The sequence below is a fragment of the Pristiophorus japonicus genome, chromosome 18 (genome assembly GCF_044704955.1).
Source record: "Pristiophorus japonicus isolate sPriJap1 chromosome 18, sPriJap1.hap1, whole genome shotgun sequence".
Taxonomy (NCBI): domain Eukaryota; kingdom Metazoa; phylum Chordata; class Chondrichthyes; family Pristiophoridae; genus Pristiophorus; species Pristiophorus japonicus.
This window is the reverse complement of record NC_091994.1, coordinates 103200569-103225884: the sequence shown is the minus strand read 5'-3', so window position 1 is coordinate 103225884 and position 25316 is coordinate 103200569. Positions and strand designations below refer to the sequence as shown.

At 43.9% G+C, this 25316-nt stretch overlaps 1 protein-coding gene across 1 annotated transcript in view; it reads right to left on the bottom strand.

Moving 5' to 3' along the window:
* Positions 1 to 25316, bottom strand: part of espn (espin) — a 196131-nt gene that overhangs the window by 63540 nt on the left and 107275 nt on the right. Inside the window, exons 8-9 of the mRNA XM_070861017.1 lie at positions 6117 to 6269; positions 904 to 1102 (exon numbers count right to left, since the gene is read on the bottom strand). Of these exons, the coding sequence (XP_070717118.1) occupies positions 904 to 1102; positions 6117 to 6269 (352 nt within the window). The remainder of the gene's footprint in view (positions 1 to 903; positions 1103 to 6116; positions 6270 to 25316) is intronic.

Genomic DNA, 25316 nt, shown 5'->3' with positions numbered 1-25316 from the left:
ACCTGAAGTTAGTTTTGATCAACAGATCTTCACAGAATATCTAGTGGTAGCAGGACAGCTGGGCCAGACACAAGAAAAATGTAATCTTAGCGAGAGGCCTGTTCATCCCAAACAACATTCGTTACGGGAAAATCTCTCTTTAGCTGTTTAGTTTTTGATTTTTGCCCAAATAACTGGCCTGAATTTTAGTTTTCCTTCTAATCAAGTCTTCTTCTCCACTAAAACTTTCTTTTTCCTAAAATATCCCAATGCACTTCCCAGTCTTATTTCTGACCTGGACCGTATTCCTTACTTCATTTATAAACATTAAAATTATTTAACTTCACTGGACTCAAGCTCGCATCAGGACTTTAGAAAATGCCAAAGATGCAATCAGCCAATATAATGGTTAAAACTGGGAGTCAGTTTTGGTCATTTTAAAAAGGAAAGAGTTGAGCAATGACAAAGGTTCACAGCACTGAAACAGACCATTCGGCCCAACTGGTTCATGCCGGTGTTTATGCTTCACACCAGCCTCTTCCCACCCTATTTCATCTAACCCTATCTGTATATCCTTCCATTCCTTTCTCCCTCATGTGTTTATCTAGCTTCCCCTTAAAGGCATCTATGTTATTCCCCTCAATCACTCCATGTGGTAGCAAGTTCCACATTCTCACCACTCTCTGGGTAAAGAGGGTTCTCCTGAATTCCTTGTTGGATTTATTAATGACTATCTTGTTTTTATGGCCTCTAGTTTTGGACGCCTCCACAAGTGAAAACATCTTCTTTACGTTTAGACTACCAGACCCCTTCATAATTTTACGATCCCTATTTGGTCAACCCTCAGCTATTTCATTACTGGAGAAACAGCTCTTTCTGTCCAAATTGGTAAAATGACCAAAATATGAATGAATGAATACTTACTTCCCGCAGATGATGAAGGTCTGCGCTGGTGGTTGCTGGTCTGTGAGGTCTCTGTTGGCAACGGAGGGGGAGGAGGAGAAGGAGGGATTGACATACTTTCAGGGAGTGGGGGAGGGGGTGGAGGAGCAGGTATTTCATTGGTTGGTTGGTTTTCTGGAACACTTCCATTTCTCCGCACCTCCTCAGGTACAAGAGAACCCTGGAGAAAATAATTAGCGAACTGTGATTAAAATACTACAGATCAGGATTACCATATGTAACACAATTCTTAGCTTCCTGCATTTTCTATTGTCATGGAGTATTCCAAATGCAAGGATTTGATGCCTCAATGCATAGGAGTGATGGCAACTCGTAACCCACCCACAGTAAGGTATGGGTGCAGTAGCTTAGTGGTTATCTCACTGGACTAATCAATCCTGAGGTTAAAAATCCAGATAATATAAGTTCAAACCCCCACCACAGGAGTTGAAGAATCTGTTTATTTTTTTTAACAATTTGGAAATAAATAATTGTAGTCCAGTACGTTGGTCCATTCGTCTCATCCATGCCATCAGGGGACATAAAAAGCTGGCACCAGTAAAAACGACCATGAAGCTGTCAGACTGTTGTAACAACCTGATTGGTTCACAAATGTTCTTCAGGCAAGGAAACCAGCTGTTCTTACCCGGTCTGACCTACATGTGACTCCAGTCCCACACCAATGTGCTTGACTTTTAACTTCCCTCTGAAGAGGCAAAGAAGTCATTTAGTTGTATCAAACGACTTATCACATGGACTGCAATGGTTCAAGAAGGCTGCCCGCCACCAACTTGTCAAGGACAACTAGGGATGGGCAGTATGTGCCAGCCTTACCTGTGACACCCATATCGCGAGAATGAATATTAAAAAAAGGTCAAACACAAGAGTACCAATAGCCACATTTTTGTCCCACGGCAAATGGTTTTCAATTGATTGTGTTACAATAACTATAATTCCAACATTTCTATCGCTAATATATAACCTGTATTTTTAAAATGTCAATCTCCATCTGAATAAAGGTAGTATATTACTCTCTTATAATGTATATGATTGTGAGGGGGCTTGACAGGGTAGATGCAGAGAGGATGTTTCCCCTCGTGGGGGAATCTAGAACTAGGGGGCATAGTTTCAGAATAAAGGGTTGCCTTATTAAAACAGAAATGAGGAGAAATTTCTTCTCACAAAGAGTTGTGAATCTTTGGAATTCTCTACCCCAGAGAGCTGTGGAGGCTGGGTCATTGAATATATATTTGAGCGATAAGAGAGTCAAGAGTTATGGGGAGTGGGCAGGGAAGTGGAGTTGAGGCCAGGATCAGATCAGCCATGATCTTATTGAATGGTGGAGCAGGCTCGAGGGGCCAAATGGTCTACTCCTGTTCCTATTTCTTATGTTCTTATGTTCTTTTTTAACTGCTTTTCTTCATGGAGCGAGCGCTCATGGGCAGGAAATATCACTGGACAATCGGCCTATGATGTTCTTCCAACACAGCAGTGGTTCTCTGAGGGATCCCTGGTGACATGACAAGGAAGAAGAAGTGATACCGAGATAGAGAATGTAAAAAGAATCAAATTGCAAATAAAATGCCCATCTGTGACCATTTTAATTATAGTTTTGTTTTCTTTTGCTTTCCCAAGTCCTTTCCTAAGAACTTGAATTCGTATAACAACTTTCATGACCTCAGGATGTTCCAAAGCACTTCACAGCCATTGATGGACTTTTGAAATGTAGTCACTGTTGTAATATAGGGAAATGTGGCAGCCAAATGATGCACAGCAAGCACCCACAGCAGCAATGAGATAACTGACCAGATAAACTGTTTTTAGTGATGGCGATTGAGGGATAAATGTTGGCCAGGACAGCGGGAGAATTCCCCCTGCTGAATAGTGCCAAGGGATCGTTTCTGTCCAGCTGAAAGAGCAGATGAGGTCTCAGCTTAACATCTCAACCAAAAGATGACCACCTTGTGGAAGTAATTCAACTTGCAAAGGTTATCATATTTCTTTAATATTGAAATTTTGCAGAAGTTTAAACTTTGCATGCATGTAAGGGAAACCTAATTAAATCTGGGATTGGCAGTTATCCTGCAGGAAACATTACTCTCAACGCACCAATCATTTTTGTTTTACAAAATAATGAAAATGTTATCATTTCAACTTATATACATTAGCCCTCTTCTAAATCCAATCAATCACAAAGATAACTATTTAGTTGCTTTTGAATAAATTGCATTGATGTACTATCATCAGAAGACATATTACAATCCTGAACAGTAGCAAGTATGCAAAAAATACTATTTGGTAACCTAAGTGGTTACATTTGCACGAGAATCTTTTTGCACTGTTAAATAAGAGTTGGTGCAACTATTCCAGCGTACACTTGTGGAGTACTAAGCAATCATTTATTAGGCCTTGCTAAACACAAAATAGACAGTAGCAGGCTAATCAAAGATTATGGGACCTACAATCTGCTCCCTAAATGAACCTAACATGGGGTTATCCTTGGATCGGAATTTACTTTAACCCATTATTTGTAAGCACCATATTATTCTCGTTGCCCTTTCAAAGAGGTAGGTATATTTTCCTCTGTGTGTAAAGTTAAAGTGAAGTTCTTAAAATGAACTGCCATTCTAAATCAGAGACAGTTTCATAAACAGAATAAGATCTATCGTATTATAGCAATGTAACCCCTCTGCAGCCTGCTAGACTTCATCTCCTTCGACCTCAGGTGTTCCGTGAGATGATCCAGGCAGTGGGGAAAGGGCAGGGAGAGTGGGATTGGCTAACATGCTCTTGCAGAGAGCCGGCACGGGCTCAATGGGCCGAATGGCCTCCTTCTGTACTGTAAACATTCTATGATTCTATGATTTCTGTTCATCGGTTATCAAAGACTATGGGTTAGAATTTCCTAACAATCCGCCAGCACTCGATTGCCGCCCAAAAGACCGCTGAGATTCCTAAGATTATCGCTGGCGAAAACTTCCCCCCCCAAAAAAGAAAAAAATCCGCCCAGCGAAAAAAATGGGCGTTGCATCCCAATTCTCAGCGAAAAAAGTTAATTTTAGGTCGATTTGGCAGTTCTTAAAGAAAATGAGCGATAATTAATAAATTTATTAAAAATTTACCCCAAGAGTTGGGCCTAGGAGGAGAAAAAGACTAAAAATATATTTTTTTAAAACAGAACATAAAAAAAAATCATAAAAACATTCTCAGGACCATTTTAACTTAAATCTCTACAATAGAATTTTAAAATAATTAGTAAAAAACCAATGACTTTATTTTTCTTGCAGAGCTACACACCTACCACCCAGCACCGCTGATTCTCGTGGCCATTTTTTTTATACTTACGGGTCACCGCTGAGCCAAATATCGCGCCAGGGCGATCTGAGGCCAGTGCACGTTGGTGGTCCGCTCCCTAGCGGGACTTTGAAACCGCCGGCGTAACTCAGCTGGGCAATTTCTCGCCGACCCGGTTATCACCCAAAACGGCCAATACCGCCGAGAAACTGGACAGTGAGCCACTACAAATTCTAGCCCTATACTTTTTGTATTTATTGATTTACTGACAAGTTGTTTCTGTTGCTGTAGACTCATAAAAAGTGTTTTCAGCAGTGATACTTTGCTTTGGGTAGTTGACACTTTCTTTTGAAAGTTAGGACAGGGGTCCTTGGGATATTCCAAGGGATACCCAAGAGTGTACCAATATTTCTGAGTTGTTCTCAAGAGCGTGCCAATATTTGCATGACATTCCCGCACAGAAAAGTTTGAAAACCACTGGGTTACACACTTCACTGATAGGAGTGGTTAACCATAGATATACAACAGAAATGACACTTTGCCCATCCAGCCTCTAAACTATACTGTGGAGAAGAAAAAGATGGAGTCCTTGATGATTTTGCTTCCCCAGTATTAGCTCGTCAGTTATCTGTTACTGAGTTCACCATGTGACAGCATATTGAGATTTTTTTTAAAGAAAGAAAGAGTTGCATTTATATAGTGCCTTTTACAATCTCAGAACATCTCAAAGTGCTTTACAGTTAATGAAGTACTTTTGAAGTGTAATCACTGTTGTAATGTAGGAAACGTGGCAGCAAAATTTTGCAGCGAATTTGTTAACACCACCAATCACATGTAATAATGATCAAGCAGCTTCATATCAATGAAAACTGACTTTGTGTATCTGTTGGGGATGTGTCCATGAGTGCCCCATTTCCATTTAATATAGGAATGCCCAATATTCTGGCAGACTTGAAGACAGGTGTCAATTTCATAATGTAATTCATTGCTAAATTACTAAAATCACAATAGACAAATCAGTGTGTTATTACAGAAGGAAGTAATGCCTGCATTAAAATAGCAGACAGAGGAATTTCACATAAACATGTTAATGCATTTGTTACAGCTATTACACGAGATGATTTCAACCAGATTGTGAAATGCATTACTTTGTTTCTTGTGTTTAATTCCAGCCACAGATTGGCAGTGTGAAAAATCTAAGCAGGATGCTGCAGTTGTTGGTTTCTTCACACTCTTCACAATAAAGGCTGTAAATTAAGTTGTTTTCAAAATTGAGCAGAAAAATGGATGGAAACCTTAGTTTGATATCATGCAGAACTTTGTTTCATAATGACAGAATTTCAGTAAGTCCACAGGAGAGGGTGAAACTAGTCAAGTCATGAGTAACGTATGCAGAATTTAGAGCTGGATCAGGATTTACCCAGTCCTGATGAAATGTCATCAACCGGAAACGTTAACTCTGTTTCTCTCTCCGCAGATGCTGCCTGACCTACATAAGAACATAAGAAATAGGAGCAGAAGCAGGCCATACGGCCCCTCGAGCCTGCTCCGCCATTTAATAGGATCATGGCTGATCTAATCATGGACTCAGGTCCACTTCCCCGCCCGCTCCCCATAACCCCTTATTCCCTTATCGGTTAAGAAACTGTCTATCTCTGTCTTAAAATTTATTCAATGACCCAGCTTCCACAGCTTTCTGAGGCAGCAGATTCCACAGGTTTACAACCCTCTGAGAGAAGACTTGCTGAGTGTTTCCAGCATTTTCTGTTTTCATTTCAGATTTTACATATTTTGCTTTCGCTTACCCGGAATCTATTCCGGCTCAGAGATTACCCGCAATCCTTTCTGGATCAGGGGTTCAGATAAACATATTGTTTAGCTGTATAATGAATGATACTCACCTCCTCATTGGGTGCCATCTGAGTGTTTTCCACTGTGTCGTTTCCTAGACACTTGTAGTAATCTGCCGTGCTGGGCTCTTTGTTGAAATCTCTTGACTTCCGATTTGATTCTACCCTCCGCAATCTATCTGGATTTATTTCATTGGGGTTTAACTGTACGTCGAGGTAAGGAGGACAGAGGTAAAGAATGAGAGAGAAAGTCAATAAAGTGAAAGCACAGGTATATCTACAACTGTCGGCCCACAAATATAATTTACTATAAAGAATGTCTGTGCACAGCTATACTCCAAAGTGAGAAGTATATCACCAGCTGCATTCAAGTACAGAACAGGTACAGAATCTAATTTATATTTATTTATTTCAGTTTGGTCTTAGGATATGGGCAATGCCACATCGATTGACCATACCTGCTTTCTTCCTGTCCGGAGAAGGTCGGTAGCCTGCAAGAGATTGTTTTACAACTAAGTAGTCACTTCAGAGGGATTTATGAGTTTCTCCACAATTAATGACCCCCATTTTTAAGTGGCAAAAGGCTAGTTTTCCAATGGTTGTGTTTTGTCACTGGGTTGTGTCACAAGCCCATTGTGGAAAAGTTACACAACTCCTCAAAGTTCTATTTTTGGTTGTTGTTCATTACACCTCTGTGAACCCATGTGAAGTATCAGCAGGTACTGTTCACACTCGCCTCTCGCGCCCCCCCCTCCCCTCCCCCGCACAGAAAGGTCGCAAATTTCATAACACGATGGTGTTGGCAATAAATTAAAATTCTTGCTCCCTAGCTGAATGAATGCATTGTCCTCATTTAGGAGAACTCCCTGTATTCAGTTGGGTTATCTTAGCCAGGGAGTGGTCAAATAGTCCGCGATTCAGGTCTTCAGAGTGGTAAACTTTCCACGGCTCCTTGTTCCTGGTCATGATTCAGTAATGTCCCACTGCAAAGTGCACACATGTGGATGGCGAATGACAACATGAATGGCTCGGCTTGGCTGTGTCGAATACTACACAGAGTTACTCAGAATGTACAGCATAGATACAGGCTGTTTGGCACAACTGACCCATGCTGGTGTTTATAAGAACATACGAAATAGGAGCAGGAGTAGGCCATACGGCCCCTCGAGTCTGCTCCACCATTCAATAAGATCATGGCTGATCCGATCATGGACTCAGCTCCACTTCTCCGCCCGCTCCCCATAACCCCTTATCCCCTTATGTTCCACACAAGCCTCCTTCCATTCTACTTCATCTAACTCATCAACATAACCGACTCGTTTTTTTCTCCCTCATGTACTTATCTAGCTTCCCCTTAAATACATCTGTGCTATTCGCCACAACTACTCCATGTGGTAGCATTCGAACCACTTTCTTGGTAAAGAAGTTTCTCCTGAATTCCTTATTGGATTTATTGGTGACTATCTTAAATTAATGGCCTCTAGTTCTGGACTCCCCATAAGTGGAAACATCATCTCTATGTCTTTCTTATCAAACACCTTCATAATTTTAAAGACCTCTATTAGATCACCTTATTCTTTTCTAGAGAAAAGAGCTGCAGCCTGTTCAAGCTTTCCTGATACCAGAACTGAGAGGTTATACCTATCATCCTTTTTTTGCATCGCCTCTATATCCTTTTTGTAATATGGAGACCAGGGGGTCGAAATTGCCCTTTTCCGAAAGGCCCATTAGCGCCTCTGGGAGCCGCAAGCGGGGCAATAAAGATTTTCACCCGGGGGCAGGCGGGGACATGATGTCATCGGCGTGCGCGCTCACACCTTATTGCCACATGCTGACCCCTTTGCTCCCCACGGGGGGAAATTGCCATGCGGGAGTGAGGTTAGCAGGGGGCAATGCCACCGACGGCTTTGTGGATCACGAAGCTGTAGTGGTTGGGGCACCCCGGCTGCTCTTAAAGGGGAGGCATTGCGCTGTGGCTGCCATCTTTTCTTTTGTCGGCTGACTTTGCAGTTGGCCCGACAATGGCGGCTGCTGGTTCGGCATACCAACATGGAGCCCGGCACCCCATCTTTGGTGCTGGGCTGCTGGCACGGCCAAACCCCTCCCTGGTGCCCCAGTGGGTGGCAGGAAAGTGGCCTCAGAGTTCGCAGCGGCCCTCCCCTTTAAAAGGGGAGGGACATTGTGACATGGTCAGCGTGGCGCTCCTCCATCGCCCCGCTACCGCCTTGCAGAGGCGAATTACGCCTCTGATACCGCCCCGCAGAGTTTTTTGATCCAAAGACCCCAAATTCGGGACATTTAGCTGCCCATCTCACCGGTGCTAAATTTTCATTTAATTCGAATTGTGCACCCCAAACAGGCGCAGGGCAATTTCGCCCCCCAGATCTGTGCACAGTACTTCAAGTGTGGTTTAACCAAGGTTCTGTACAAGTTTAGCATAACTTCTCAGCTTTTCAATTGTATCCTGCTTGCAATCACTCTCCGGGTTCACACATGAAGAGCAGGAATTTGGACGAGCTACCCAGAGGACTATCATTGCCTGTGGAACCACACCCCAGTTAAGTGTCAGCTCTTTTGGGAGAAGAAAGGAGAAGAGAAACAAAATAGAAGTGAAATCCTTGGACAGGATGCTGGAGCATTGAAGATCTTTGGGGGGTAATTTTCTGAAGGCACTCTGGGGTCGAGGAACCGCACCTGATGCCAGCACGTCTCAGAAAATCACAGACACAAAATGATACCATGCTTAAGTCACATCCTGGGTTAGCACAATGGGTCTATACTTTTACAGGAGGTCACTTTATGTAAAAAAATAACTGCATCAAAACAAGAATCCAGATTGATATACTGGCGTGATTAAATGCGATAGAAAAACACTGCGAGGCAGAGAGATATGTGGGAGGGATTTTGAAACCTTTACCGCTCAATGGAAAAAAACAACAATCCCTTGTGGCGATCCCTGAAAACTGGTGTCAAACCAAAAGCCCCGGGAGGAAACCTTGCAAGATAAATACAAATACGTTATGTAAACCTGGTCTGGCGAGGTGCTAAAGCTTTGTAAAAATCAGGCTACCAACCCATCGAGCAGCGTTTCGAGCCCACCATGCTGATTGTGTAGATGTGCTTAACAAAATCAGAAAACTGAACTTGCACCATCAACGTCTATTGAATTTTGGGCGGGTTCTACATAGTACAAGTCACACAAGGTCCTACATAACAGTATTCAAAATGATAGATTAACGCTACAAATTCTTTGGGAAAAATCAATATGTCTTTCTTTCTTCATAGGAAGGTGGTGTGGGGCGTGGGGGGAAGGGGTGGGGGGCGGGAGAGGAGCATTGGGGTTTCTGAGCAACTTTTAAAAATTTGCCTGGAGCTGTTTTCAAGGTTTGGAGAGATGGCACAAGCTAAGCCACACTTTCAAAAGGTTTAAGATGTGATGGCCAGGAAGGTAGCTTGGCGCATGTCTGCAAAGACGTGAGCACACAGCTCCCGTCTGAGCAGATTAAAATGCCATTGCCCTGTCATTGGGTACTAACAGCGACTTTTGGAAACATGCAAATGACATTTTAAAAATTTTCCCGCTTGCAATAGCCCTCTCCCTTTTTCACAATGTTGTAAAACTAATGGGGCAATTTTATGCTGGAGGGCAAAACTCTGCAACAGAAGTACAAACTCACAGGACTTATTCCTTTATAGTCACAACGTACAGGTGATGAAACGGTAGCTCATCCCTTCAGTAACAGTGGCAGAATACATCACAGAAAAGTGATATGGTAAGGCCTTCAGGAGAGGCCAAATTTTAAGCAAAGCTCCATATTAATTGCAGTTATAGATTAAATATTGTTGAATTAATTAGCATAGATTTATTCTGAAAACTAGCAATTTTGTTAACAGCTGTGGCTCAGTGGGTAGCACACGTGTCTCTGAGTCAGTAAATCATGCGTTCAAGTCCCACTCCAGAGACTTGAGCACAAAAAGTCTAGGCTGACACTCCAGTGCAGTGCTAAGGGAACAAGTACTTCGGTTCGGTATTCACTGAGGAGGACACAAACAACCTTCCGGATATAAAAGGGGTCGGAGGGTCTAGTAAGGAGGAGGAACTGAGGGAAATCCTTATTAGTCAGGAAATTGTGTTGGGGAAACTGATGGGATTGAAGGCTGATAAATCCCCAGGGCCTGATGGACTGCATCCCAGAGTACTTAAGGAAGTGGCCTTGGAAATAGTGGATGCATTGACGGTCATTTTACAACATTCCATTGACTCTGGATCAGTTCCTATGGAGTGGAGGGTAGCCAATGTAACCCCACTTTTTAAAAAAGGAGGGAGAGAGAAAACAGGGAATTATAGACCGGTCAGCCTGACATCGGTAGTGGGTAAAATGATGGAATCAATTATTAAGGATGTCATAGCAGTGCATTTGGAAAGTGGTGACATGATAGGTCCAAGTCAGCATGGATTTGTGAAAGGGAAATCATGCTTGACAAATCTTCTGGAATTTTTTGAGGATGTTTCCAATAGAGTGGACAAGGGAGAACCAGTTGATGTGGTATATTTGGACTTTCAGAAGGCTTTCGACAAGGTCCCACACAAGAGATTAATGTGCAAAGTTAAAGCACATGGGATTGGGGGTAGTGTGCTGACATGGATTGAGAACTGGTTGTCAGACAGGAAGCAAAGAGTAGGAGTAAATGGGGACTTTTCAGAATGGCAGGCAGTGACTAGTGGGGTACCGCAAGGTTCTGTGCTGGGGCCCCAGCTGTTTACACTGTACATTAATGATTTAGACGAGGGGATTAAATGTAGTATCTCCAAATTTGCAGATGACACTAAGTTGGGTGACAGTGTGAGCTGCGAGGAGGATGCTATGAGGCTGCAGAGCGACTTGGATAGGTTAGGTGAGTGGGCAAATGCATGGCAGATGAAGTATAATGTGGATAAATGTGAGGTTATTCACTTTGGTCGTAAGAACAGAGAAACAGATTATTATCTGAATGGTGACAGATTAGGAAAAGGGGAGGTGCAAAGAGGCCTGGGTGTCATGGTACATCAGTCATTGAAGGTTGGCATGCAGGTACAGCAGGCGGTTAAGAAAGCAAATGGCATGTTGGCCTTCATAGCGAGGGGATTTGAATACAGGGGCAGGGAGGTGTTGCTACAGTTGTACAGGGCCTTGGTGAGGCCACACCTGGAGTATTGTGTACAGTTTTGGTCTCCTAACCTGAGGAAGGACATTCTTGCTATTGAGGGAGTGCAGCGAAGGTTCACCAGACTGATTCCCGGGATGGTGGGACTGACATATCAAGAAAGACTGGATCAACTGGGCTTGTATTCACTGGAGTTCAGAAGAATGAGAGGGGACCTCATAGAAACGTTTAAAATTCTGATGGGTTTAGACAGGTTAGATGCAGGAAGAATGTTCCCAATGTTGGGGAAGTCCAGAACCAGGGGACACAGTCTAAGGATAAGGGGTAAGCCATTTAGGACCGAGATGAGGAGGAATTTCTTCATCCAGAGAGTGGTGAACCTGTGGAATTCTCTACCACAGTAAGTTGTTGAGGCCAGTTCACTGAATATATTCAAAAAGGAGTTAGATGAAGTCCTTACTACAAGGGGAATCAAGGGGTATGGTGAGAAAGCAGGAATGGGGTACTGAAGTTGCATGTTCAGCAATGAACTCATTGAATGGCGGTGCAGGCTAGAAGGGCCGAATGGCCTACTCCTGCACCTATTTTCTATGTTTCTATATTTCTATGTCTTTTGGATGAGAAGTTAAACCGCAGCTCTCTCAGGTGGATGTAAAAGATCCCAAGGCACTATTTTGAAGATGAGCAGGGGATTTATTCCCAGTGTCCTGGCCAATATTTATCCCTCAATAAACATAACAAAACAGATTATCTGCTCGTTAAAAAAGCTGCTCCCTGACAACAGAAGCAGCTCGAGCCTGGAGCAGCTGGAGGGAGGTATTTTTTAAAAGCTGCTCCCTGACAACAGAGGCAGCTCGAGCCTGGAGCAGCTGGAGGGAATTTTCTTTTTAAGCTGCTCCCTGACAACGGAGGCAGCTCGAGCCTGGAGCCATAACAGGTCCTGTCAAGGGGACAAAATGAGAAATAAAAAGTAATGAATTGATGATGTCACAAGGATGGAGGGCAGTGATTGGTTCTTCCATATTAATTGAATCAGTGGACAGGGAATGAATTTTAAAGAAAACAAAACCTATTTAATTTGCTTCAATTGCTGATTTTCTAATTTTTTACTTAATTTATAATTATTGTATATATTATTTAATTTTGTTTAATTATAACAAATCTTTATTATACTGATTTTACTATTGTATAATCCATATTGTATTATTTACAATGTAATTTGAATTCCTTTTTTTTTTTAGCTTTTTCGCCTGTGTCTATCTGCATGCGCATTTTGGCTGCCGCTTCAGACCCGAGCCGTTAACCTCTTTTACATTTTCTTCTCCCGCTGTTTCTCTCTTTCCCTCCCTGGTCAATATCTAACGTGTTGTAAGACTGTTGTTAAGAACATAAGAACATAAGAAATTGGAGCAGGAGTAGGCCATTTGGGCCCTTAAGCCTGCTCCGCCATTTAATAAGATCATGGCTGATCTGATCATGTGCTCAGCTCCACTTCCCTGCCCGCTTCCCATAACCCTTTACTCCCTTATCACTCAAAAATCTGTCGATCGCCGCCTTAAATATATTCAATGACCCAGCCTCCACAGTTCTCTGGGGCAGAGAATTCTACAAATTTACAACCCTCTGAGAGAAGAAATTCCTCCTCATCTCAGTTTTAAATGGGTGGCCCCTTATTCTGAAACTATGCCCCCTAGTCCTAGACTCACCATTGAGTGGAAACATCCTCCCTGCATCTACCTTGTAGAGCCCCCTCATTTTCTTATATGTCTCATTCTTTTGAACTCCAATGAGTGCAGGCTCAATCTGCTCAACCTTTCTTCATAAGTCAACTTCCTCATCTCAAGAATCAACCTAGTGAACCTTCTCTGAACTGACTCCAATGCAAATATATCCCTCCTTAAATAAGGAGACCAAAACTGTATGCAGTACTCTAGGTGTGACCTCACCAATACCCTGTACAGTTGTAGCAGGACTTCTCTGCTTTTATACTCCATCCCCCTTGCATTAAAGGCCACCATTCCATTTGCCTTCCTGATTACTTGCTGTACCTGCATACTAACTTTTTGTGTTTCATGCACAAGGACACCCAGGTTCCTCTGTATTGCAGCATTTTGTAATTTTTCTCCATTTAAATAATAATTAGCTTTTTTATTTTTTCTGCCATTTTCCCACATTATACTCCATCTGTCAAATTTTTGCCCACTCACTTAGCCTGTATCCCTTTGTAGATTTTTTGTGTCCTCCTCACAACTTGCTTTCTCACCTATCTTTATATCATCGGCAAACTTGGCTATATTACACTCGGTTCCTTCATCCAAGTCATTAATATAGATTGCAAATTGCTGAGGCCCCAACACTGATCCCTGTGGCACCCCACTAGTTACTGTTTTCCATCCGGAAAATGACCCATTTATCCCGACTCTCTGTTTTCTGTTAGTTAGCCAATCCTCAATCCATGCTAATATATTATCCCCAATCTTGTGAACTTCTATCTTGTGCAGTAACCTTTTATGTGGCACCTTATCGAATGCCTTCTGGAAATCCAAATACACCATATCCACTGGTTCCCCCTTATCCACCCTGCTCGTTACACCCTCAAAGAACTCCCGCAAATTTGTCAAACACAATTTCCCTTTCATAAAACCATGCTGACTTTGCTTGACTGAATTTTGCTTTTCCAAATGTCCTGCTACTATTTCCTTAATAATGGACTCCAACATTTTTCCAACGACAGGTGTTAGGTTAACTGGTCTATAGTTTCCTGCTTTCTGTCTGCCTCCTTTTTTAAATAGGGGCGTTACATTTGCAGTTTCCCAATCCGCTGGGACCTCCCTTAGGACGTTTTACTACATTAAAGGCGCTTTATATAAATAAAAGTTATTATCACATTGCTGTTTGTGGGAGCTTGCTGTGTGCAAATTGGGTGCCACGTTTCCCACATTACAACAGTGACCGCACTCTAAGAAAGTACTTAATTGGCTGTTATGTGCTTTGAGACGTCCGGTAGTCATGAAAGGCGCTATATAAATCCAAGTCTTTCTTCCTTCTTTCTTTCTTACAAAATCATATGATGCATGCAATGTTCCCTGTGAGCTGAGCGTTGTTCTGCATGGTCTGTTTCTTTTAATGCGCGGTCCCTTTAAATTTCTGCACATGTGCGATATTTACAATGTAAAAGCCGGTGAGAAGCCTGCACGGGACCTTTCCCATTACTGTGCAGCCACGTGGCTTAGAGGGAGCATTGGGCACATGGGATATGTACTTAGCTAATGATGAAATCCCTTAAAAGCTGTCCGAGCAACACAAGAAAGAATAGAATGAGAATGAAACCTTACCGCCATAAATCCCTTTCATTTCACAGACTACATAGAATCTACCTTATCATAGATTGTACCCCACTCACCTGAGGGGAAATTCTGTGCAAATACTCCCTGATCCCCAAAGATAAGCAGGAAAATGAAAATAAACATTCAGTGGGAAGAAGATTAGGTGGAATGGATGAAGGGACTGAGCCCAACAAAACGCTGAAACATCTTAGTTGGCTTTTGAGAGCAAAGAGGGAGGTAGGAATCAAGATTTAAAAAAAATCTTTCCTGGGATGTGTTCATCTCTGGCAGGGCCAGCATTTATTGCCCATCCCTAATTGTCCCTGAGAAGGTGGTGGTGAGCCACCTTCTTTAACTGCTGCAGTCCTTTTGGTGAAGGTGCTCTCACAGTGCTGTTAGGGAGGGAGTTCTAGGATTTTGACCCAGCGATGATGAAGGAACAGTGATATACTTCGAAGTCAGGATGGTGTGTGACTTGGAGGGGAACTTCGAGGTTATGGTGTTCCCATGCTCTGCTGCCTTTGTCCTTCTAGATGGTAGAGGCCGAGGCTTTGGGAGGTGTTGCTGAAGAAGCCTTGGTGAGTTGCTTCAGTGCGTCTTGTCACTGCAGCCAAAGTGCGCCGGTGGTGGAGGGAGTGAATGTTGAAGGTGATGGATGGGGTGCCAATCCAGTGAGCTGCTTAGTCCTGGATGGTGTTGAGCTTCTTGAGTATTGTTGGAGCTGCACTCATCCAGGCACATGGTGAGTATTCCATCACACTCCTGAAAAGTGCCTTGTAGATGGTGGAAAGGCTTTGGGGAGTAAGGGGGTGAGACATTAGCTGGAGAATACCAGCCTCTGACCTGCTCTTGTGGCCACAGTATTTATGTGGCTGGTCAAGTTAAGTTTCTGGTTAAAGGTGACCCCCAGGATGTTGATGGTCGGAGATTCGGCGATGGTAATGCCAGTGAATGTCAAGGGGCGGTGGTTGGAGATAGTCATTACCTGGCATTTGTGTGGCGCGAATGTTACTTGTCACTTATCAGCCCAAGCTTGAATGTCGTCTAGGTCTTGCTACGTGCGGGCATGAACTGCTTCATTATCTGAAGGGTTGTGAATGGAATGAACACTGTGCAATCATCAGCAAACATCCCCACTTCTGACCTTATGATGGAGGGAAGGTCATTGATGAAGATGGTTGGGCCCAGAATGATGCCCTGAGGAATTCCTGCAGTGATGTTCTAGGGCTGGTTGACCTCCAACAACTAAAGCCATCTTCCTTTGTGCTAGGTGTGATTCAAGCCAGTGAAGAATTTTCCCCCTGAATCCCATTGACTTTAACTTTACTAGGGTTCCTTGATGCCACACTCAAAAATTCCAGATTTATTTAATTAACTGAATTTAAATTCCCCAGCTACCATGGGATTTGAACTCATGACTTGGGATCATTAGTCCAAGCCTTTGGATTACTAGTCCAGTAACATAACCACTACACTACCATTCCCACATGAAGGGCTGTTGGGACAGAGTCCCAGAGGGCAGGGGTGTAAAGGTTAAAAGAATGTCCATCAATGGTGAAGAGGAGTAGATCAGTGTCGGAGAAGCAAAGAGTCACTGCACTAGGGTGGGGCAAAGTCATGGAAGCATTTAAAAGTGAGATTGAGGATCTTGAAAATGATTCGTTGAGATACATGAAACCTGGTGTGGGTCGGGGTAAGAGAGATCCGGGACTTTACGTGGGAACAGCACAAGCTGTAGCAGTCTGGATGGGTTGGAGCTTGTGAAGAGTGGAGGTCAGCAAGAACAGGATTTGAACAACCAAGCCTGGAAGTGATAAAGGGATGAATGAGCGTATCGGTGGCAGCAGGGCAGAGACAGGCAATGTTACAATGGTGGAAGAAGCTGACCCTGGCAATGGAACAGATGAGAAGGGAATTCAGCTTAGCATCAAGCTTCAGGCTGAGGTTCCACTCTACCAGGTGCGGTGTTCGGTGAGACCGGTAGCTTTCAGAGCAGGGATATATATTACCTTCATGCCAATGCTCAATGTTGCAAGCTCCAACCCACGTCATTCCCAGCCAGATATTTGTCCAGCTCACTTTTTGAATGAGTTAATCATTTGGGCTTCAGCGTCTTTTTCAATGAGTCTGTTCCGGACTGAGGTCAAACAGGGCTGCGTCATCGCTACAACCCTCTTCTCAATCTTTCTCGCTGCCATACTCCACCTCACAGTCAACAAGCTCTCCCGCTGGAGTGGAGAAGCTGTTTAACCTACACTGCCTCCAGGCCAGGTCCAAGATCACCCCAACCTCTGTCATTGAGCTGCAGTACGCGGACGACACCTGCGTCTGCGCACATTCTGAGGCTGAACTTCAGGATATAGTCAATGTATTCACCGAGGTATATGAAAGCAAGGGCCTTATGCTTAACATCCATAAAACAAAGGTCCTCCACCAGCCTGTCCTCGCCACGCATCAAGATTTACAGCGCAGCCCTCGACAATGTGGACCGCATCCTATACCTTGGGAGCCTTTTATCAACAAAGGCAGACACTGATGCGGAGATTCAACATCGCCTCCAGTGCGCAAGTGCAGCCTTCGGCCGCCTGAGGAAGAGAGTGTTCGAAGACCAGGCCCTCAAATCTACCACCAAGCTCATGGTCTACAGGGCTGTAGTAATACCCGCCCTCCTGTATGGACCAGAGGCATGGACGATATACAGAAGACACCTCAAGTTGCTGGAGATATATTACCACAGATGTCTCCGCAAGATCCTGCAAATCCCCTGGGAGGACAGGCGCACCAACGTCAGTGTCCTCGCCCAGGCTAACATCCCCAGCATTGAAGCACTGACCACACTCGATCAGCTTCACTGGGCAGGCCACATAGTTCACATGCCAGACACGAGGCTCCCTAAGCAATTGCTCTATGCGGAGCTCCTTCACGGCAAATGAGCCAAAGGTGGGCAGCGAAACGTTACAAGGACACTCTCAAAGCTTCCCTGGTAAAGAGCTCTTCGAATCTCAATGCCGCGAGCGTGAAGAGGTCAGGCATAGGCAACGGAAGGAGCGTGCGAGAAATCAGTCGCTCCCCCTCCCCTTCCCCCGACGAATGTCTGTCCCACCTGTGATAGGGTCTGTGGCTCTCACATTGGACTGTTCAGCCACCAAAGGACTCACTTTAGGAGTGGAAGCAAGTCTTCCTTGATTCCTCGATGTTTTGTATCCACTACCTCATGGGGGAAAAATTGTTCTAAACTCATGTCTGACCCGAGGTTTATACATTTTAAACCAGAGTCCTCTAGTTCAGTGCTTACCAAGTCATGTTTATATCGCTCTCTCTCAACTTCTTATTGTAATGATTTAATCTTTGCCACAAAACATGTGTTTATTAATAAGCACACCCTGAAAAAATAAAACCTGCTGTGAGCCATGGCTCAGTTGGTGGCACCCTTGCCTCTGAGTCAGAAGGTTGTGGGTTCAAGTCCCATTTCAGAGACTTAAGCACAAAAAACTAGGCTGGCAGTACTGAAGGAGTGCTGCACTGTCAGAGGTGCTGTCTTTTGGATGAGACTTTAAACCGAGGCTCTATCTGCCCTCTCAAGTGGACATAAAAAATCCTGTGGCACTATTTCGAAGAAATGCATGGGAGTTATCCCTGGTGTCCTGGTCGATATTTATCCCTCAATCAACATCACTAAAAAAAGATTATATGTTTGCAGGAGCTTGCTCTTTGCAAATTGGCTGCTGCATTTTCTACATTACAAAAGTGATTGCACTTCAAAAGTACTACATTGGCTGAAATGCACTTTGAGATGTTCGATGGTCATGAAAGGTGCTATATAAATGCAGGTGTTTTGTTTTTTGTGCACAATATCTTATTCACTTGGTGGTCATTTATCGTGAAAACAGTAAGACTTTTCTGCTGCAGTTTCTTGCAGACTTCTGGACTACAGTTATACTGCACTATAGGTCTTAGGCATGGCGACTGATAATGCGATCCTGGCTGTGTAGTTCTGGCTGCTGCTCCTGTGCTTGAACGAACTGATCTCATCACACAATGCAGGAGTGGGATTTCAGCTCCAAGGAACATGTAAAAGGCTGCTGGCACCTTGAACTTGAAAGGACTTTTTTGGATGGAGGTAGGGAAGAAGGTAGTTTCCTCAAGGAAAATTGGCCATTTTAAGCCCAACACTTAACAAGACAGAGAGATCATAGAATCATGCAGCATGGAAGGAGGCCATTCAGCCCATCGAGTCTGTGCCGGCTCTTGAAAGAGCGATCCAATTAGCCCCACTCCCCTGTTCTTTCCCCCTAGCCCTTCAAAATTTTACTTTTGAAGTATATATCTAATTTCCTTTTGAAAGTTACTATTGCACCAACAGTGTTAAAAAAAAGATTACCTGTTCATTATCATTTGCTGTTTGTGGGAGCTTGCTGTGTGCAAAATGCTTGCTGCGTTTTTTACATACAACAGTGACTGCACTTCAAAAGTACTTAATTGGCTGTGAAGTGCTTTGAGACGTCCTGAGGTGGTGAAAGGCGCTATATACATGCAAGGTCTTTCTTTCTCTACTGACCCTGGTTCGATTGGTCTCATCCTGTGGCTCCCTCCTATCACCCGTAAACTACTTTGTGTCATCCTATATTGCCTCACTTGTATGTGATAGGGACTTGCTGATTACCCTCATCCTTCTGGTTTCCCCTCTGCCCCTAATTTCTGAATCTGATACCTGTATTCATACCAATCAGTCTCACCTCAAGCCCACCAAAATGCCCTATTGAAGTCCTAGTGACGGCTCTCCGCTAGAATCCTGAGTAACCTAAAGTTTACATTTTAAATAGTCATTAACTTTTCCTCAGCAATACTTCACATGTTTTCTAAAATAAAACATTTTTAAAAAATTAATATGCCAATTGGGGATTTGGATACTCGTTGTCAAGAGCTTGACAACTTCCCTATTTACCATTGCAAGTGAATAAAAAAACGTGGTTTGACATATTATTGAGATGTTTCTGCAGGGGAGAGGAGGTAGCAAGAAATATTTTGTGCTGGAAGAGAGAATGAAGTCTGGCAATAACGAGCGAAAAGTCAGCGAGACCCGGCGGGAGTGTAAAGATTTTAAACAAATTCCACTTTAACCAGAGCGATGGGCGTGGAAAGTAGAAAATTGTCAGACAGGTATGACAAACAAGGGAGCAGCAGTGAGAAACGACATGATAAGAACTGTGAGATAGCTCATATAGATCACTGAACAAACGCTTTAAAATGCAGATATCGGCACTTCATAAACTTGGCTTGTATTCCATTGAGTACAGAAGCTGGCGGGGTGATCTGATTAAAATATTAAAAGAATTTGTGAGGGTAAATACAGAAAAACTATTTCCTGTGGTGGGGAAACAAGAACTAGGGGGGCATAATATTAAAATTATAATTAGGCTATTCAAATGGGAAATCAGGAAGCACTTTTGTGCGTGAAAGGATCGCAAAAATGTGGAATTTTCTCCCACAAAAGGCTGTGGATGCTGTGGGGGATAAATGGAGCTTTCAAGACTGAGATTGATTGATATTTGTGAGGTAAGGGTATCGAGGGATTATGGAAAAAAGGTAAATGGAGTCAATGCCATGATTGGATTGAATGGTGGGGCCGGCTGAATGGCCTACCCCTGTCCCGATATTCACTGACAGGATGGAGAAACTGCAGAAACTGACAGTCACCACCTCCTTTGCTGATGTCACCAGTTCTTTTGGTTTCATTCAAACTTTTGCGAAACAAAAAGTGATTTTTGTTACATTCCTTAATGCTGGTCACTGAACAGTAGCGAACTTCAAAGCCCTTTTCCGTTAGGTTTCCAAGTGCACGCTATCCTTCGAATATTGAATGGTGACTGTTCAGGCACCACTGAAGGACTTGAGAATATAATCTCGGCTGCCACTTCAATCACCACTGTTGGAAGTTCCATCTTTTGCAGAAGACATTAAATCAAGTCTGCCTTCTCAGGCGGATGCAAAAGATCCCACGGTACTGCTATAATGTAGGGAAACGCGTCAGCCAAATAACCACAGCAAAGCCCCACACACAGCAATGTGATAATAGACAACCTCTTCAGCACGATTTTACTCACTCTTCAGTGAGGGCCTGCTTGGTGTAAATTTTCAGACCGAACAGTCCTGATGCGCTGCCTCGCCCGCTGGCAGCACATGTCGGAAAATCAGTGGAGGCGACTTCCCGAGTTCGTTCTGTTTATTCCAGTATGTTAATCCTGACTCCAAGTAAAGGTCGGGGTTTCAGGCATGAAACGGGCGCAAAGCAAACCAACTTAGCAGTGGGATGGCCTGTGCCAACTCTGTGCCAGTGTTGGTCCCACTGCTAAATTGGTGGCATCCTTTTTTTAAGGAGTCCCAACAAGCCAGATCTTGATCACTATGCAGCGACTTTGACTAATTCATACAAATGTGTGGGCATCGGGGGTGGTCAGGGTTCGGCCTGACTCTGATGCTCCCCATGCTCGAACAGCCAACCGTCTAGACTAGCTCATGCAGACTAACCACAGCACGACTCAGCATTTTCAGGCAAGGGATGGAGAAAACTGGAGCAGTAAAGAAAGCTCCAGGGCTTCAGAACATTGCTTCAGAAATACTGTACACTTGTCTTTATTAAAATTTACAACACAGCATCTAGTTCTACTTCTACAGGCGACAGCTGATGAAAAGCTCTGCTGCATACGCTGCTCAGAATCAGCAGCATTCGAAGGGTTAAAACAACGAGCGTGGGTTTGTATGTTCAAACAAACACAGCAGCAGGTTCCACAATACCCAGCTTTACTCTGTGGCAAAACAATAAATTCCGAATTGGAACCAGTTAAGAAAGACGAGCATCTATAGTGCACAGCAAGCTCCCACAAACAGCAATGAGAGAATGACCAGATAATCTGTTTGAGTGAAGTTGGTTGAGGGATCAATATTGGCCAGGTCACTAGGGAGAACTCCCCTGCTCTTCTTCGAAATAGCGCAATGGGATCTTTTACGTCCACCTGAGAGGGCAGACAGGCAAAATCTGACATTGTCAGCATCACCTACATCCCAAGATCAAATGTTGAAAATGAGGGTGGAGACCCAACGAGCAAGTGAATCAAATCTGTGTTTCCTCTCATCCTCACCATGGCACCATTCTATAGATTTATATTTTATTTATATTACAACACCGTGCTATAGAGAGGGTGATGTGACTTCTGTCTACGGTTATCAGCCTGTTAGGTCATCACACTAACCCTATCCCGAACCCTATCCCAAACACCATCCCTAACCCTGTCCCTAACCCTAAATGCACCGGAACCCTATCCCCAGCCCTAATCCTACCCTGAAACCTAACCCCTAACCCTACCCCTATCCCAAACCCCATCCCTTACCCTATCCCTAAGCCTAACCCCGAACCCTAACCCTACCCCTATCCCAACCCTATCCCAAACCCCATCCCTAAACCTAACCCCTAATCCTAATCCTAAATGCAACCTTATCCTTACCCTATCCCTAACCCTAACCCTACCCCTAAACCTAACCCCTAATCCTAACCCTATTCCTAACCCTACCCCTATCTCAAACCCCATCCCGAACCCTATCCCTAAACCTAACCCCTAACCCCTAATCCTAACCCTAAATGCACCCTAACTCTAACCCAAACCCCAACCCTATCTCTAATCCTAAACCTAACTCCTAACCCCAACCCTAAACCTAACCCTATCCTTAAACCTACCCCTACCCCTATCCTTAACCCTAACCCTAACCCTACCCCTAACCCTATCCCTAAAGCTTCCCACCTAGTGTAATGCTGTTGGTGAAAAAGATAAACAGCTCATTGTTGTTTGGGCCTTTATTTTATTCTACGACCAGGCAGGCTGAGCTCTCCCCCTGCTTGTACAAGCCAACAGTGTCGTTTTCACATCGTAATCATCGAATTATAGAATCATACAACACAGAAGGAGGCCATAAGGCCCATCGTGCCTGTGCCGGCTCTTTGAAAAGAGCTCTCCAATTAGTCCCACTCCCCCTGCTCTTTCCCCACAGCCCTACAAATCTTTTCCTTTTTAAGTATTTTATCCAATTGCCTTTTGAAAGTTACTGTTGAACCTGCTTCCACTGCCCTCTCAGGCAGCGTATGCCCGATCACAACAATGCTTCCCTCCGCCTCCCCACCCTCTCAATGGGAAGGGCTATAATCGGAACTTGAAAATCGTTGATTCGATTTAGAGCAAACGCGTATTGGCTAAAATAATTTGAAATAGAAAATTAGATGTTGAAATTATTCCTTTAAGCCAACATCAACAGGAATGGAAGCGACAGGTCCTCACCTGTCCGGCTATGCTTTGTTCTTTCGACAGTCTTTACAACCACAGCACATTCTGCTTTTACAAAGGGGAATCTGCTTTAAGACGATTTGCATACACCCGTGGGTGGATCTGCTAAAGAAGCCCCCAACTAACTGTCAGTTACAGTCTCGGGTTCAATACAATTCGCTAAAATCCTTTTATAAAATTAAAACTGAACGATTTTAACCTACAAATTCCAATTTTGCGAAAATAGGAACGGGTTGTTGAGATGGAACACCCGGGCACAGAAATTTGTTGATGCCACGCCTGTGTTCCAGGAGTAAAATGGGCGCCAATAAGCGTCCAATATGGCATGCGCCGCGCACATTCCGTGCGGCGTCCGCCAACTTGGTAAAGGCTCCAGTGTAGGCGTCCTGGGACCTTGCCTGAAACTGACCATTAGGCCCCTTTGCAGAGAGAGGGCCTAAACCATGTTTGAGGCCCCCTTTCCGAAATTGGGCAGCCAGCACGGGGGCCGGCTGCATTCAGGATAACCAGATCTGCATGCGGCCTAACCGGCGGTTCTTAAAGGGACCAACTCCCTTTCCCAAGTTGCAAGTTGGATCTAGATGTGTTTTGCAGAACAGGCGAGCTGCTCCTCGGCGCCCGATTGGCGCCCACAGCTCACCGGCAATGGGCCAACGAGGCCCGGGGCCCAGCTTCGGATGTGCCGCACACCACAGCGGGTCACAAATCTCAGGCCTGAAAAACGGTCCAAAATGAGTTTCCACCCCTTTAACTTTTGGTCATTTTTATGCTCCTTTAGCATCCGCCCAGAAGAACGAAAAGGGCTCCTATATATATCCTTTTACCAACAGAAACCCTAGATTCAGCCAAAGCCACTCTTTGCATAAAAGAACACACAATCCCCCTTTTCACTGCTAGCTTGCGTTTCAATGCCAATCGCATCAAGTTTATCATTCGTTGAGTGGAGTGACGTATTAAATTCAATTCCAATACATTAACAAGATTATTGGGGGGGAAAAACTACAAAGGCAAAAATATCTACATCAAAAACGGTATCATAATGAGAGGTATTTAGAAAGATAGCTGCGTAATATGGATCAACATACTCTAGTGCTTCTATGTTCGTCACTGGCTCACTAACTGAAACACATCCAGCTCAATATGAATGTGTAGAAATACACAGGTGCCTTATGTGACCAGGAAGTTTTTGTATAACTAGAATAAAGTAGGTAAGTGAGAAGAGGGCATTCAAATAAAGAGAAAGATTTCAAGTTGACTGGAATTAATATTTTGATTCACACTCATGGTACCTCGGTGCGAATGCTTCTTTGTAAAGACAATTTTTATTATTCTTAAGCTACTTCAGTTAGATCTCACTCCAGTTTTGCAAAATATACCAAACACAGAGTCTGTAAAATATTTCTGCATCTCAACCAGGTTAAAACCGATAGCAGGCTTGAAAAATGAAATGTTTCCCTTACCTGAGGTTGCATGGGCACAGTCTGAAAGCGACTGATTAGTAAGTATGAGGATTGCACAGTATCCCAGAGTTGATACCTGACACACCAGCTACACTCTAGCTACCTTCTACTGTTACCAGGACCTTTAATAAATTATATAAACCTATCGGTTGAAATATCAATGACATCATTCATACTTACTGCCCAATCGAATTCCTCTGTGCCTGTGTGTGGGTTTTTGCTTTACATATTGAACAATAAGTAATGGTTAGGTTATTGTCTCAGTGAATTCTCAACCTCATTGATGGCAAAACATGTAGAAACTAAGATCAGAGCGTATGGAACAGAAGCCCAGTTACAACAAGTTAACATGAATGTATACAAAGGGGAACAAATCTCCTTTGGTGCCGCAGTTGAGATCTCTGCTGGCCGTCGTGGATGTCAGCCTTCGGGGCAGGAAAATCCCATGTTTGATCCCCGCTCTGTGCGAAGTTAGCTGATATAAGCCAGGGGGGACCCAGGAATCTACAATTAGCCTCAGCACCTCTGAGCGAGAAAAACAATCAGCTAGGATTACCACTCTTGATTGCGCGGCAGTGCCTCCTACTGGAAGGTGTGCACTGTGACTCAGATGGCAGCTCTCTCGCCTCGGAGTCAGAAGATTGCGCGTTCGAGGCCCACTCCAGAGCCTTGGGCACATAGTCCAGGCTGACACTTCAGAGGGAGTGCTGCACTGTCGGAGGTGCTGTCTTTCAGCTGAGACGTGTGCTTTCTCAGGTGGATGTAAAGGATCCCACGGCACTATTCAAAGAAGAGCAGGAAAGTTCTCCCCGGTGTCCTGGCCAATATTTAACCGTCAACCAAGATCACTAAAACAGATTATCTGGTCATTATCACATTGCTGTTTGTGGGAGCTTGCTTGTGTGCACATTGCTGCTGCATTTCCCACAATGCAACAGTGACTACACTCCAAACATACTTAATTGGCTATAAAATGCTTTGGGACAT